The sequence below is a fragment of the Mustelus asterias genome, chromosome 6, assembly GCF_964213995.1.
Source record: "Mustelus asterias chromosome 6, sMusAst1.hap1.1, whole genome shotgun sequence".
Lineage (NCBI taxonomy): Eukaryota > Metazoa > Chordata > Chondrichthyes > Carcharhiniformes > Triakidae > Mustelus > Mustelus asterias.
In genome coordinates, this window is record NC_135806.1 from 92,959,405 (window position 1) to 92,974,967 (window position 15,563).

Genomic DNA, 15,563 nt, shown 5'->3' on the forward strand with positions numbered 1-15,563 from the left:
CTGTTGCATTACCTTTGATTTATATGGTAAGTAATTTATTATAACATTTCTTGTAGGTCCTGTAGTGGGAGTTGGTTATTCATGGTGAGGGAAGCTCCTTATCTGCTGATTCTAATGAAAGGTGGTCTTAACCTGAAATATTAGGCTAGATTTTCATGCAGTCAGGGAGACTCCATGGACAAAAAATGATGACTGGGACCCGATTTCTGACCCCTTTTGCAGGGTTTTCCATTTTAACCAATGCCCTTCAACGGCCAAACTGGTTTGGGTCACAAGATTGCATGCTGCACTCCCGACCTGGCTGGCTACATTGTGGGGACTCTACAATTTTTATGGAGGCAAATCAGTTTTTAAAGAACTTGTGGTTCTCAGCACTTCAAAGATGTCATATACCATAGTCTTTATGAAGAAGCCTTTTGAAAGGTAAGTTCAAAAGGTCTTACCCATGCCCTCATGCCAAGATATACTCCCACCCACCCCCATGACCCCTCATCCTCTCCATGCCAAGCTATGACAGTTTCATGCCCATTTACCTACTATACACTCTGTATGGAACCAATAAACTCTATTGTGATAAAGAATGCATTAAAAAGCTTTTAAAGAAATCATTCATTCATAAAAATTGCTTTTACTATAGCCAATAAAAGTGTCAATCATCCAGATCCTATAAAGTATTAATAACTAAATTGCAAGCATGTGATAGCTCTTTCTTTCGTGTAAATAAACATTGTGAAATTGACAGAATAGATCAGAGAGCCAGAGCTGTTAATCAAACAATGTTATTCTTGGGGCCAGTTGTTTTAGCATTCTAATAGAGGTCTGGGCTGTCAGCCAAGAATACATAATGAGGTTTGGCTGAGAGCCCAGAAATGATTTTTGACATCCTGTAAACTTGATGAGGCACCATAAAAATTCTAGTTTATTCTTTCTTTAAAACATACATTGTAGGTACAAAACTAACCACCTTCAATTTTACAATCCAGCAAAGAACAGAAAATATCCCCCATTCACCTTATTTTAATCATTTCCACAGTCATTTTGATTTTAATTCAATTTCAGAAATAAATATCGTTCCATGGACAAAAACTTGTTGCATGCAAATGGCAGCAGAACATTGTTTAAAAATTAGTTTGTGTGAAAATACATTGTAAAGGGCAAATCAAAATTCAATTTTAGAACAATATAGTATTCCAAATCATCTATTGGTATCTACAACCATCAAACAACTAGAAAGCTCTAGTAATTACTATACATGAAAGGTGGCAAACCGAACAAATGCACTCACCCAAGGGGCAGAAGGCACAATCAGTGTGAGGGTCAACAGATCTATGCAGCATTCTTCCAGTGATTGATTACATCTGGTTGCTTGATTCAGCAACCTGGCATAGACGACACCAGGTAGGACGTGACAAATCTGAGCATGAGATTCTTGGCCTGGTGCAAGAATCAGACTCAGTGTATGTTTGATTGCATTCAGATGTCTGTACAAAGTGCAGAGTTTTGATTCCAGGATACACTACAAAACATTGAAATTAAAAAGAAAAGGTTATGCAATTTACTGAAAATGAAAAATTGTTAAATAGAAGACAAATATTTACTCAATTCTACGCCTGTTTTTACAAATAGAACAAAGGGAATTGAAAATATAATTTTAAAAATAAAAGATCAGACAACTGCATGTTAAGATATCTGAAATAGAACCAGAAAATGCTTGAAAGATACAACACATCAGGCAACATTTGTGGGGTGAACAAATAAGTTAATATTTCAGGCATATACTCCTTCATGAAATGCTGAGTAGCCTGATGTGTGAATCCAGCACTTTCCATTCTGTTTCAAAAATAAAGACCTATAAGAGATTCACAGCATGATGTAAACACAATCTCAGGTAGTGGTCACACTGATACTTTAAGTGAAGAAACAAGTGAATTTAAAGAACAAAAATGTCCTAGCTGCACATTTTTCTCTCAATCTGAAAGAACTATTGCCAGCCTAAATGAAATCGACAGAAATGACATTTTAAGAGACATATGGACTTGGGAAGTTCTGAATAATGTTTTGTTGAATAATGTTAAACCCACGGAAAATACAAAGAGCAGCCCAGAATTCTGAGTATCCCCAAAAGCCCTCTCAATAAACTCTACAAAAAAAATGAGTAATCAGCCAAATGCTGCATTTTTAAATCAATGGACATAAAAAGCAAGAGAGGTATAAATGTAGTGCCAATTTGCTAACACCAATGGCAAGTAATGCAAGACATTTTAAATCAGCAAGGCATTGATGCATATTTCATACAGAAACAAGCTTTAAAACAATCAGAATTGAATTAAACACACTCGTTCCTCTCAGAGGGAAAAATATTTAAGTTCAGTGGGAGATACAGGCTGGAATTCACTGGGCTTCCTAACCATTGGCGGGAATCCGATGGCCTGGTGAATTGGCATCAGGGCTAAAACAGGATTCGTCATGATTCTCCTGGTCCGCCCCACCTGCTCCGATCAGGTTCCCGTCCAGAGTGGGCAGGAAACTAATGAATATTCAAAATGACACAGAAAGTCCACCGGGCAGGATTTGGTGCAAGTCCTGGACCTGGCACCATGAACTCCGGAGGTTGGGGGGGGTAATGGAGCAAGGAGGTAAGTGCTGTGATGAACATGGGCCATTATCCGGCTAGTGCATGGGCAAGAAGCCCAAGATTCATCCTGACTCAGAGTTCCCGAACAATGAACTAAAGACATTAAGTATTTAAGTTTCATTACAAATGTGCCCCTCTGCCCTGATAGGCTGCAGAGAGAGAGTTCCCCAAGGGATCTGGGGATTGGCTGGGCTCGGGCTGGGGGGCTCTCTCCTGTGATGGTGGTCTAGTGGTTGCACTTGTCCTTGATGCCTTGGAAGGAGTGGTTTTAACTCTCAGGATGGTGATTTCAGATACCATTTGGGGAAAGATATTCATTATTGTCTCTCTCCTTTAAAACCTTTGAAGTTCCCTGGTCACATTCTTCGTGGCAATGTTATGAAATATGTAACATGTCAAAATGAGCCTGGAGACGCCTGTGCTACTCGGAATTTATCTTGACACCTAATATTTTAGGACATCTTGGGTCTGTTCAATGACATTCTGTATGGTCGAATGGCAATCATTTTAACAGTTCTCCATGAAAAGCCTCACTAGGATAATCAGCCATTAATAGCAGGGATAGGCTTTGCCATCAATTAACTATCCTGATACATGCATTCAGCCATTCGGACAGGAATGGCAGATATTCACATGATCAAAGAGTCATGGCAGCTCCTTAAGTACTGGTAATAACATGTTGGTTATGGTGATTAGCATTGCACACCAGCCAGACACAAATGTGAGTCTTTGCTATTCATAGAATAGATATGCTTTTATAATTAATTTTGAGTGGCTCGAGTTCTGCCAATTACACCCTGCAACCAGTCAGCTTAAGGAATTGGACAGCTCCTCCTCCCTGCTTTTCTTTTCCTATTTATTAGGAAGAAAATAAATTATAAGTAACTCATGAAGAGAAATTGTATGCATTTCTTGAGGCAGCAGTGAGTTACTGACTTGCTAAGTAACTGGACATTGCCCTGAAGTTGTTATGATCTTTGGCCAGATTCTAGGTCATGGAGGGAAATCTGGTTAAGGACCAACAATCTTTGCTTAAAGTAAATTAAGCTTGAGATTTAAGACTAAGCAACTAAAGCCTCAAAATTCCTCAGGTTTTGAACAATAAAGGATAAACTATACGTTTTTAAAGATTAAACTACTTACAATATCTTTTTATCTTATATCATAACATTCAGGGTAAATATGGGATATATGTGAATTAACAGGCAACTATGGTCAAACACACCACGCTACAGAATAAATCACAGATGCAACCAAAACCGATTCCATAGATCTGTCAACAACCCACCCAGACTTTTGCCACATTGTGAGCCAACCAATCTCACTGAAACTTCATCTTTCTCATGAGGGTTTCTATTTTCCACATTTGGAGCTCTGTCCAAAAGTCGCTCTCACTTGGGTGACTTCAATAATGACCCAGCTCACAGTGTTTCAATCTCACCTTCGAAGATTATTTTCCCTGGATCTCCGAGTACACTCAAACTTCACCTTCCAAGCACAATTTCAGAGCTTCGGCCATGCCAAGCAGAACACCACTGCTCCAAAGGGGTATCTTCACAACATGGAATCACCAACGTTCTGCTGCCTTCCCGGATCTTCAGGGTTTCTCTCATGCTCACTCCCCACAGCTCTTTCTTGAATTCAGAGCCTAATATTCTGTTTTTTTCTTTAACTTCATTTAATGGGAACTGCTCCTGTCCCCTGGCTTTGTCCCTTACTTGGGACTTATTTTTCGGATCTATCCAAATTCCCCTCCCCTAGTTTGAAATCTCTTTCTGCCCACCCCCTCACCCCCTCTTTGCTCCCTGGGAGATCTACTAGATATTAGTGTTCCAATCCAAGCCATCTGACTTGCCTCTATGCGCTATTTTCTCTTTTCCCTTCTGCGCAAGCTGGCAGTGTCAGCCTGAAGAACACAAAAAAACATGAACTGCACATGCGGCCATTTCCCAGTCAGCGTATGCACAAGAGTCCCAACATTCATCATGAATCAGAGTTCCTGACCAACGAACTAAAGAAATTAAGTATTTGAGTTTCATCACAAAGTATTTAGAGATAAAGATGTTTAAGGTAGTGGTGACTTTGACAGAGACTGGTGCTGCTAGAAATAGGTTGCAGGTCTTCAGCCAGAAGTTGATGCATTTTCCCAATAGCTTCCAGTATAAGCATAGCTGTCTGTGATTTAGGAAAGTCTAAATAAATCTTTTTGCATTTTCACATGTATGGAAGATATGAATTCCATGATGCCTCATTCTACAGCCTCTAACCTGGTGATTGGTTGTCCTCATAACATAATAGATGAGAAGGTTGTCCCGTGATGAGAAGCTGATTAAATGGGGCCTATACCCTCTGGGGTTTAGAAAAATTAGCTCTGATTGTACAAGAGTTTGAAGGGACTTGACGGAATAGACAGTAAATCCTGGATTTTTGTTCCTGAGTCAGGAAGTGCATACTGACTCCACAAAAATGACCTGGGAAAAAGTGCCCCAGAATTTCTGATGTTTGGCTCAGGAAGTGCATGTAAAGATGGGACTCGTGGTGAATGATCCCAGAAAAAGTTTCGAGACTGCTGGGTACAATGGTGGACTGAGCAGAAGGCCTGCATCTTTTGGCACTTTGTCAAAGATATCAAGAATTGAATAAAACAAAAACGACTTCTGGCATTCACCACTCCTCCAAACACTTCCCTTGCCCCATCCATGCCAACCCATGCCCTCCATCCAACATGCTGGCCTTTGATAGCCCCTATACTAACTTAATGCTTACTCATGTTATTTGATGCCTCCCACCTTTTGCCCTTACACCTACCAACTAAGATTAAGTTAAGTGCCTATTAATGAATTATTTAAACAAAACACTCTCATCGATAAAAACCCATTTACTATATTTAACTTCTTTTCATTCCTTATGAAATCAAGCATTTGTATTTTCAGTCCCATTTCAAAGAGTTTATACCCACATGATGCTGTCAATCAAACCATGAACAGACAAGTACTACAATGTAATGATAGGTTGTAAAATCATTCGTGCAGCACCAATTCTGTAATGATAATCTTTGGGCTTATGTCAACAGAGAGAGTGAGATTGAAAGTACTGATTTTTTTTTAAAACACTGCAGACAATTTTTTTATAACACTTAAAAGGAAGGACATTTAAATGCTTTGACAATGTTTTTGACAGTTGTCTTGACAGTTCCAGTGAGTTTATATGCTTTTTACGCACATTCCCAAAGGTATCCCAGGACCATATCCAAAAGAGTACACTACCTCTCCAAAGGACTCCAGTAACTTTCAATCTTCTCTTACCAGGTTTAAAGTACATTTTTGAATCTACCCCTCCGCTGCCATTTTTGTCTCACCGTGTGAAAAATATGACCCAAGAGTTGTTTCCCTGACTCTGGAATCTAGAATCTAGAACACAGCCTCGGGAAAAGGAGTCAATCATTTAGGACTGAAATGAGGATAACATTCTTCACTCAGAGGTTGTAGATGCTCCATTATTGAGTGTATTTAATGCTGGAATAAATTAGGGAATCAAGGGATATGTGACCGAATGGAAAGTGGAATTAAGGCTGGTTCAAGAGGCCGTATGTCTATTCATGCACCTATTACCTATGCTCTTAGCAAAAAAAAAGAGAAATCTATGTGAAAAATAGTACTTTGAGCAGTTTGTTAAATGTAGCAACAAAAGTCCTAATTCAATGCTCAAAGAACTTTAAAAAGCAGTATGAAGGTAAAAAACTCCACCAATCCTCATTCTGCCAGATAAACTGACTACCTCAGAGTTACATCCTTTGCGGGAAATCTGCCATGGTTATATCTGTTGCATTTATAAGACATTAATCATTGGAACAATGTGGAAACAAAAATGGAGACAATGAGGTAGGTCATGCCCCTTTGATTCATTTACATGCAGCAAAATGCACGTGTGGTGGATCCCTCAGGTGGACTGATAGTTTTTTGAGAAAGAATGCAGGCAAAGCATTTTTGGGAGTCAGATTTGATGCAGTTTCCTTAAATAACTAGTTCTCCACTTTTTCCTGAACCAAAATGGGTGTTAATTCTGAGCAGAGTCCCTCCTAAAGGTAGGTACATGGGATTGGATATGAGTGCGGGTGTAACAATTCTTGGTGAATTGGAAAATCTGCCAGAAAGCCTCCACTCAACATTAAGGAGCATGGAGGAGTTCAGCACTAACTTAAAATTGGACTTTGAACAAACTTGGAACTCAGCATCCAGCATTTAAGAGGTGACCAACACTGTTCACACACTCATGGATCTAACCATCATGTAGCATCTGATGCTTAGTCTGCTGTCACGCAAGGCCAGCTTTCTGCCATCATGGCTACAGATTAGTGATTAGATAAAGTGTCACAGCAGCCCAACAATCTGTCCTCTCAACAGATTTCTAGGATAACTAAGGCACTGTTCCAGGAGAATGGTAATGCCTCCTTGAGACCCAAACCTGTTCTCCTTTCAGGATGACTGAATACACTGCATGGCTTCTTATGAGCCAAGTTGTCAGAAGCCGATTCTTCATTTTAATAGTCATCAATTAGTTTGCCATAATGTCTCAAATGTTGATGACACAGTTGACTGTTGCAGGACAACAGTATCATGATCACTGCCAGGAGTTGGGCATTGACCTGAATGGTTTTCTGTATGTGGCTCCCACAACATAATTTGTCTGTAGTCAATGGCATCCTGCACCAGAGAAAGCCTGCAATCATTGTGCAGCAGTGTGTTTACTCAGCCTGCTTCTTCCAACAAGAGAGAATGGAATGTAGCCAGCTTGCTTTTAGTGAAAAACTTCAGTGACTTCCTTTATGCAACAGGTGTCAGGTTGAAGAACCTACATTCGACACGTTGTTCCTCACTTGAATGTTTCATATCTTGACACTGTTTTTGTCCCTATTTCAGGAGCACTTTTTTTTCACTATTTGAGGAACAGTTTTTTCCCTATTTGAGGAACAATGAGATGTGTTAGAAGTATTAACATGTTTGAAAATATTGAAATGCTGCCATAGTCCCAGCATGACCATAGGCTACTTGTTCCTTTGCAGGGGAGAGCTAACTGGTGGTGATTTAACTTAAAGATCACCACACCTCAGGCAAAAGACAAAGTTGAGAAGCAACTAAAAAGCATAATTACACCAGCAACTAACCTGTAAGTAGTTGATGATACATTTCAAAGTTAAAGCTTATTTATTAGTCACACGTAAGGCTTACATTAACACTGCAATGAAGTTACTGTGAAATTCCCCTAGTCACCACACTCCGGTGCCTGTTTGGGTCAATGCAACTAACCAGCACGCCTTTCAGAATGTGGGAGGAAATCGAAGCAGCCGGACGAAACCCACACAGACACGGGGAGAATGTGCAAACTCCACACAAACAGTGACCCAAGCCAGGAATTGAACCCGGGTCCCTGGCCATATGAAGCAGCAGTGCTAACCACTGTGCTATCGTGTCGCCCCTGGTGGGGTGTCCTTTCTGCTGCTGAAGACATGTTCAGTTGAGTGAGGCTGAGAAAGGGCTTTTGTTGGTCAAAAGTAGCACCACTGGCATCAAATCAGCCTTGCACTCTGATTGACGTCACATCTGCCTGCTTTGCATACTTCTGGTAGACATTGGCTGTGTGCATGATAATGTTCTCACCAAGATGATATTTAACATGATTCATGGCAGAAATGTGCACGCACACCTAACAGATGCTATTCTGTCCCTCAAAGCAGCACCCATAGCAACCCAACAACCCCAATTGTGCAACTAATGACGTTATAACTGAATGAGTTGGTACAATACATTTTAACTTAGTTACAAGAATTTCTCTACTTCAAAATCCATCTACAGTTTAATGTTTGTATGACTATATTCAGAAAGAGAAACAGTAACCAAAAAGACTTGGACTTGTATTGTCTCTATCATTCCTCACTTTACTATGTGGGAGCCACACGTTTGTGTGTGTGGAAACGTGGGGCCCCATTCTCCCATCACGACGCGCTAATTTTTTGGCGCGTTGGGTTGGGAGATAGAAATATAGAAACCCTACAGTGCAGAAGGAGGCCATTCAGCCCATCGAGTCTGCACCGACCACAATCCCACCCAGGCCCTACCTCCACATATTTTACCCGCTAATCCCTCTAACCTACGCATCCCAGGACACTAAGGGCAATTTTTTTAACCTGGCCAATCAACCTAACCCGCACATCTTTGGACTGTGGGAGGAAACCGGAGCACCCAGAGGAAACCCACGCAGACACGAGGAGAATGTGCAAACTCCACACAGACAGTGACCCGAGCCGGGAATCGAACCCGGGACCCTGGAGCTGTGAAGCAGCAGTGCTAACCACTGTGCTACGCGTGTCGGCCATTTCATGGGATTCACGCATGCGTTCCCGACGCATGTGCGTCTCCCACCGCCGGATAGCAGGCATGTCAAGACCACGCTGGAAACTGGAGGGAAGACCAGGTAAGTGATTTTAATCTAGCTGTAATACAATTTAAATGTCATTTTTGAGCCCGGGACTGAATTCTCCAGGCCCGATAGAATCTCCCACCCCGCCAGGAATATCTCACTCCAGCAGGGTTTAGAGTAGCTCCCATGTTCGAAGAACTAGCAGAAGGCCCCGCTAGAGTGAAGGGGGGAAATCGGGGCCCCACAGGGGGTTGGGCAGCAGGGGGGGTGTTGCCCCCTGGGCATGGGAACCCTTGATGTGGAGATGCCGGTGTTGGACTGGGGTAAACACAATAAGAAGTCTCACAACACCAGGTTAAACTCCAACAGGTTTACTTGGTAGCAAAAGCCACTAGCTTTCGGAGCGCTGCTCCTTCATCAGGTGAGTGGGATTTTAGTTCACAAACAGGACATATAAAGACACAAACACAATTTACAAAATAATGGTTGGAATGCAAGTCTTTACAGGTAATCAAGTCTTAAAGGTACAGGCAATGTGAGTGGAGAGAGGTTAAGCACAGGTTAAAGAGATGTGTATTGTCTCCAGCCAGGACAGTTAGTGAGATTTTGCAAGCCCAGGCAAGTCGTGGGGGTTACAGATAGTGTGACATGAACCCAAGGTCCCGGTTGAGGCCGTCCTCATGTGTGCGGAACTTGGCTATCAGTCTCTGCTCAGCGACTCTGCGTTGTCATGTGTCGTGAAGGCCGCCTTCGAGAATGCTTACCCGAAGATTAGAAGCCGAATGCCCGTGACCGCTGAAGTGTTCCCCAACAGGAAGAGAACACTCTTGCCTGGTGATTGTCGAGCGGTGTTCATTCATCCGCTGTCGTAGCGTCTGCATGGTCTCCCAATGTACCATGCCTCGGGACATCCATTCCAGCAGCGTATCAGGTAGACAACGTTGGCCGAGTTGCAAGTGTATGTACTGTGTACCTGGTGGATGGCGTTCTTACATGAGATGACGGCATCCGTGTCGATGATCAGGCATATCTTGCAGAGGTTGCTGTGGCAGGGTTGTGTGGTGTCGTGGTCACTTTTCCTGAAGGCTGGGTAGTTTGCTGCGGACAATGGTGTGTTTGAGGTTGTGTGGTTGTTTGAAGGCAAGAAGTGGGGGTGTGGGGATGGCCTTGGCAAGATGTTCGTCTTCATAAATGACATGTTGAAGGCTCCGAAGAAGATGTCATGGGAACCCTGGCAGTGCCAGCCTATGCCCCCGGCACTGCCCAAGGGGCAAAGTGCCCTTGCCCAGGGGGCATCTTGGCACTGTCACCAGGCATTGGGCAGTGCCAAGGGGGTGGTGCCTATTGTGGGCAGGGTTTAGGGGTAATTGGTGGGGGTGGGGGGTCCCACTGCCACTCTGCATGGGGATCAGTTGGGGCTGGAAGGAGGCCAGCGATCCAGGCGGGCTGGGGAGTGGTAGTGATGGTCTGCCGGGGGGAACTGCCTCCCATGGGGGGGTCTTCCTTCTGTGGGGGAGAGTGAGGGAGGAATCGTCACTGCTGTGGGGTGAGGGGATGGGAAGGGGGGATGCTGGAGATCGCGGTGCTCCAGGACGGGGGCTGTTGGGGCTGGCTTAGGAATGGTCGTGGGGACCGCGATCGGGCCATGGAGGTGTCGGCAGGGGCAGCACGGCGGGGGCCCCGGGCTGACCAGCGATCGAGCTGGGCAGCAAATGGGAGGCTGACAGATCAGGGCCACTGCGCGTGCGCAGAGGCCTGGAACTGTCAGACTCTGGCATGAATAGGCTCCGCCCTCAAGCTTTTAATGATATTCACGATTGTGACATCTGCAGTGCACAGTTTGCGAGATTCGAGTCTTAACACCCACTGAAAAAAGAATCGTGAATTACACTACTTTTCCTGCCAATTCAGCACTTAGAGGGCCCGATTTTACCATTGCGTTGCACCTGTTTGAGCGCGAAAACTTGGTAAAGTCGGGCGTGAGGCAAATAGCGCGATCTGTGCCCGCATCCGCGCAGATTCTCACTTTACCAAGGCCCGAAAATGGCCGCGATCGGCACCGCACCCAAAACGGGCGCGACATCAATTTAAATGCATTTGCATGCATTTAAATTGACTTAATAAGCTGGATGCCCAATCTTACTTGCATTTCCCCCTTTACCACCGTGTTCGCCCATCCAGATTCGGCGCAAAACAGACATGCTCGGCAAAGTTCTGTTTCGGGCACTCCAGCTTCTGAAGAGGTAATTCAGAGCTACCGGCGGCTCTCTAACTCAGATCAGTGGTGGTGGTGGTGGTCGGGGGGGCGGAGGGGGGGGAGGCGCGCGTGGTGTGTGGAGGCAGGCTAGATCATTCTCTGGTGGGGGGAGCGGGGGAGGAGGAGGGCCCGATCGTTCTCTGGTGGGGGGTGGAGCGGGGCCAGATCGTTCTCTGGTGGGGAGGGGCGAGGGGGGCAGGAGCAGGGGTGTCTGCTGCCACTCTGCGGGCGATTGGTGGGGGGAAAGGGTGGGTCCGCAGCCACTCTGCAGGCAATCAGGATGGGGGAAGGGGAGCAGGGGGTCGCGATTGGTCTGGGTAGCCGGGGGGTGGGTAGATAAGGGGGACAGTTATGTTGTGGGAGTGGGGCGATAGCTGTGGGGGCCATCGCTCGTGGGCCGCTTTATCTGCTTTTTGCGGCCCAGGAGCGATGTAACAGGGAGAGTTTTTCAATTTTTTTTTTACTGCGCATGCAGTTGAAGGCTTCGATCGGAGCTGCAGCATTTCAGGTGCGATAAGCCCCGCCCACAGCGCGATTCAAACTCGCAACTTTTTTTTCAGGCTGAGTGCGTATGGGGACGCCTGAGAACAGGTTTACAAATCGGATTGGAATCACGCTCAGATTCAGCACTTAGAATCAAAATGGTAAAATAGGGCCCAGAATCATTTTGGGAGATTCACCGCTATGGTCTTTGTTTATTCATGTGCGTGAAAGGTGATACTTTGAGAAACTTTTATAAAAATGTTTGCACAAAATTCTCTGCAGATATATTTTGTCCTGATGTTTTACATAGATGTTTAATTTTTAAAGTTGCTTAGCTTTAGAATGATATTAGTTTTTATAAACTAAGAATGTATATATTCGCCGGAATTCTACCACCTCGCGCCACAAAATTGGAACGGGCGAGAGGTGGACAATGGAAATGTCCGTTGACCCTGGGCGGGAATTTCTGGTCTCGCTCAAATGAGGCCGTAAAATCCCGCCCATAAAGCTTTACTGATAATTAAATATGAGTATGACAAAGTTTTCTTTAATAAAAATGTTAGCTTTCTAGGAGCTTAATGTGCATACATTTCAAGATGTAATTTAATTATTGATAAGACCAAATTTGTTAATTTTTGGGAACGTTTACACAGGATACAAATTTATGGCCGGGATTCTCCCAAAACATTTCTAAGTGCCAAATTAGCGTCAAAACTGGAGTAACTCCTGCTGGTTTTTCAGCAGGATTTTCAAAATGAATCTCCCACACCCTGAGCACTGCAGAGTGCCTCAGGGAGATTCACGCTGAAAATCTGTGGGCGGGGCCTATTCCCATTGGAGAGGCCACCAGCATAGTGCTGAGTGGGGCACTGCATCCACTGATCTCCACTCTGAAAGATCGGCACATGCAGACTAATCCTGCACTATTTCCAGTGCGAAGCTGACGACGCTGGAAATCCGGGCCCCGGAGATGTGCGGAGGCCATGGTGCCCCAGCAGGGTGCCTGCTAAAAAGCCTTCACTGATGTCTCCCAGCCCGCTGCACTGTTAGAGCAGCGCAGTGGACTGGGAGATTTTCCCCCTATTTTTCTACCATTCCTTAACCTTCTAGCAGCTGCACCCTGATAGGCTCTCCAGTGGGTTTTGATAATTTTTCTTTTGTTTGTGACACTTATTAAGTAGTGTTAATTAATACAAGAACTATCTTTGTCTTATTTCTAACCATTATAATTTTAGATTAACTTTGATAAACATCTTACACATGCCTTGTTTACAGCTAATATTTCCCTTCAAGATGTTGGCAATGGCATGAAGCTAAGCTACTCCAATTGAGTCTTTGGAATAAGCTCTGAAAGGTAAATTATAGAAGAGTCAAATACCACATGATTAGCAAATGGATGCATTTTAAATCATCTCCCATATAGATTTGGGATAACTTATCTTTATAAGCATTGATGAATGCAGGACATAAAAACAAAAAAACTAAAAACCACTGAAAATCATAAAGTAACTGTGGGATTGCTGTAATTTCTTCAGCAGGGATACTTCAGAGAACTTGATGTTATTTTCATCATCAAGACTTGTAAAATGTTTACAATTTTGGGTTTCATTGACTGACTTCAATGGTTGGTGGCTGATCTTTTCTTACTCAATCTGGAATGAGTTTAACTGTGTAAGTATCACACATGGTATTATCAGGGATCTGCCTAGCAACAGCAGGAACAAGAATTTAAAAAGGCATGATCGGATGCTATTTGTCCAGCAGCAGGTAGAAATCTGCCTGGCAAAGCAGTAGCCAGCATTCCAAAGGCATGATGAGATGCAATTTGTCCAGTAACAGGATTAGCAGGCATCCAGTCAAAATCAGGTGTAAATTGCCCTATAAGTGAAACCAGCTTACTAAATGAGTGAGAGATCAGTGGAGGTACACAAATGCAAATTTCTAGAGTCAAGGAATATGAGAGATGCAGACAGCCAAATCAACAGAATGAAATATCAACATATCCCCCAAAGAGGCTAAATAGCATAATTGCCACACCCTCAGAGGGAAAAGGGCTAGTACATCTGACAGCTTGAGATAAGAGCAAAATACTGCGGATGCTGGAATCTAAAAGAAAAACAGAAAATGCTGGAAAATCTCAGCAGGTCTGACAGCATTTGTGGGGAGAGAATAGAGCCAACGTTTCAAGTCTAGATGAGCTACTCTGATGAAGATTTTCCAGCATTGTGACACCCTGAGAGGCTAGTTACATCCAAAAGTCCAAGAAGCTAGTTTCCATCTAACAGACAGACAGGCCAAGACCTATGGAGAGGCCAGTTTATCTGAGATTCAGAGACAGGACATATTGCAGATATTCTCCTCTCCAAGACGTAGTTTCATACCTTTGCTGAACTGACAAAAGAAGGTATCTCAGACATGGTCTTTTAAGCTGTAATGTGTAGTAACTAATAACTGGATTTTACCTAAACAAATACAAAATTGAATGTTGTTTGGGTAAGGGGATGTCCAAGTGAGTTCAGGGAGTGTGGGTATAGTTTGGGAATAAGAGATAATCACAGAGAAATGGTGCATGTTTAATCATCTACATATTTAATTGTCATAGTGTATTATAGTCTTTCTTGTCATGTATTTTTATTACTTTCTTTTACTTTATATAAACAATTAAGAAAGAGTATTTATTAAAGACTGGACTGTTTCTAAAAATGTGCAGGTTAGATGGATTAGTCATGCTAAATTATCCCTTAATGTCCCAAGATGTGCCGGTTATAGGGCTATGGGGGTAGGGCCTAGGTGGGATACTCAGTCAGAAAGTGCAGACTGGCTAGGCAGAATTGCCTCCTTCTGCACTGTAGGGATACTATGATTCTATGTTTTCTCACTGGGTTGTATGTGGTTCCTCACATTAATCCAAACAAATATAAAGCACTGTGAACCAGTGTTGCAAGTTGGGAATCTTTCACATAATATATCAGTGGGGTTTGTAGCAGTATTGAAGTCAGTTTAACCTTTAATCTTAAATTTATACAATTATGAAAACGAACATTCAAAAACACAAACATTTTAAATTATAAACAGGCAGATTTAACCTTAATTTTCAGAGCATGGTTTGAGGAAGTTTCTTTTCTTGTTTTTACTCAAAGAAGGAATTGCTAAACGTCTTTTTAATTATGTAATTAGACTAGTTTTGCAGAAGAGGTTTTGACTGTGCAGCAAAATAAACTACATAAAACCTCTTACCCATTGTTAACCTCTATTGCTTTGTAGTAATGTTTATAAGGTTAACCGTTGACAAAATACTTCTTACAATAAGGTCTTACAATGGCCTTCTGTACACAACTGATAAATATACTCCATCACTTAATTTATAGGTTAAAACATTTTTTAAAAGCATACCATTGGCAACTGTCACTGTCAGACAGAATATACAGCATAGAAACAGGCCATTTACCTAAGTAGTCCATGGGCATTTATGTTCCACTTAAGCCTTCCCATCCTTCCCCACCCAACTCTATCAGCAAAACCCTTTATTCCCTTCTCCTTCATTTGCTTATCTAGCTTTCTCTTATTTGCCCGAATCATTCCCTGTGGTAGTGAATTCTACATTTCCACCACTTATTGGTAAAGAAGTTTCCTCTGTACTTCCTATTTGATTTCCTGGTGATTATCTTATAGTGACAGCCTCTAAGTTTTGTTGTTGCCCACAAGAGTATTATATAAAGTAAAAGAAAGTAATAAAAATACATGACAAGAAAGACTATAATACACTATGAC

The 15,563-nt window shown here is 42.9% G+C and overlaps 1 protein-coding gene across 1 annotated transcript in view; it reads right to left on the minus strand.

Annotated features, from left to right (window-relative positions):
* LOC144495003 (uncharacterized) overlaps positions 1-15,563 on the minus strand; it is a 218,217-nt gene that overhangs the window by 49,480 nt on the left and 153,174 nt on the right. Inside the window, exon 8 of the mRNA XM_078214763.1 lies at positions 1,286-1,516. Within this exon, the coding sequence (XP_078070889.1) occupies positions 1,286-1,516 (231 nt within the window). The remainder of the gene's footprint in view (positions 1-1,285; positions 1,517-15,563) is intronic.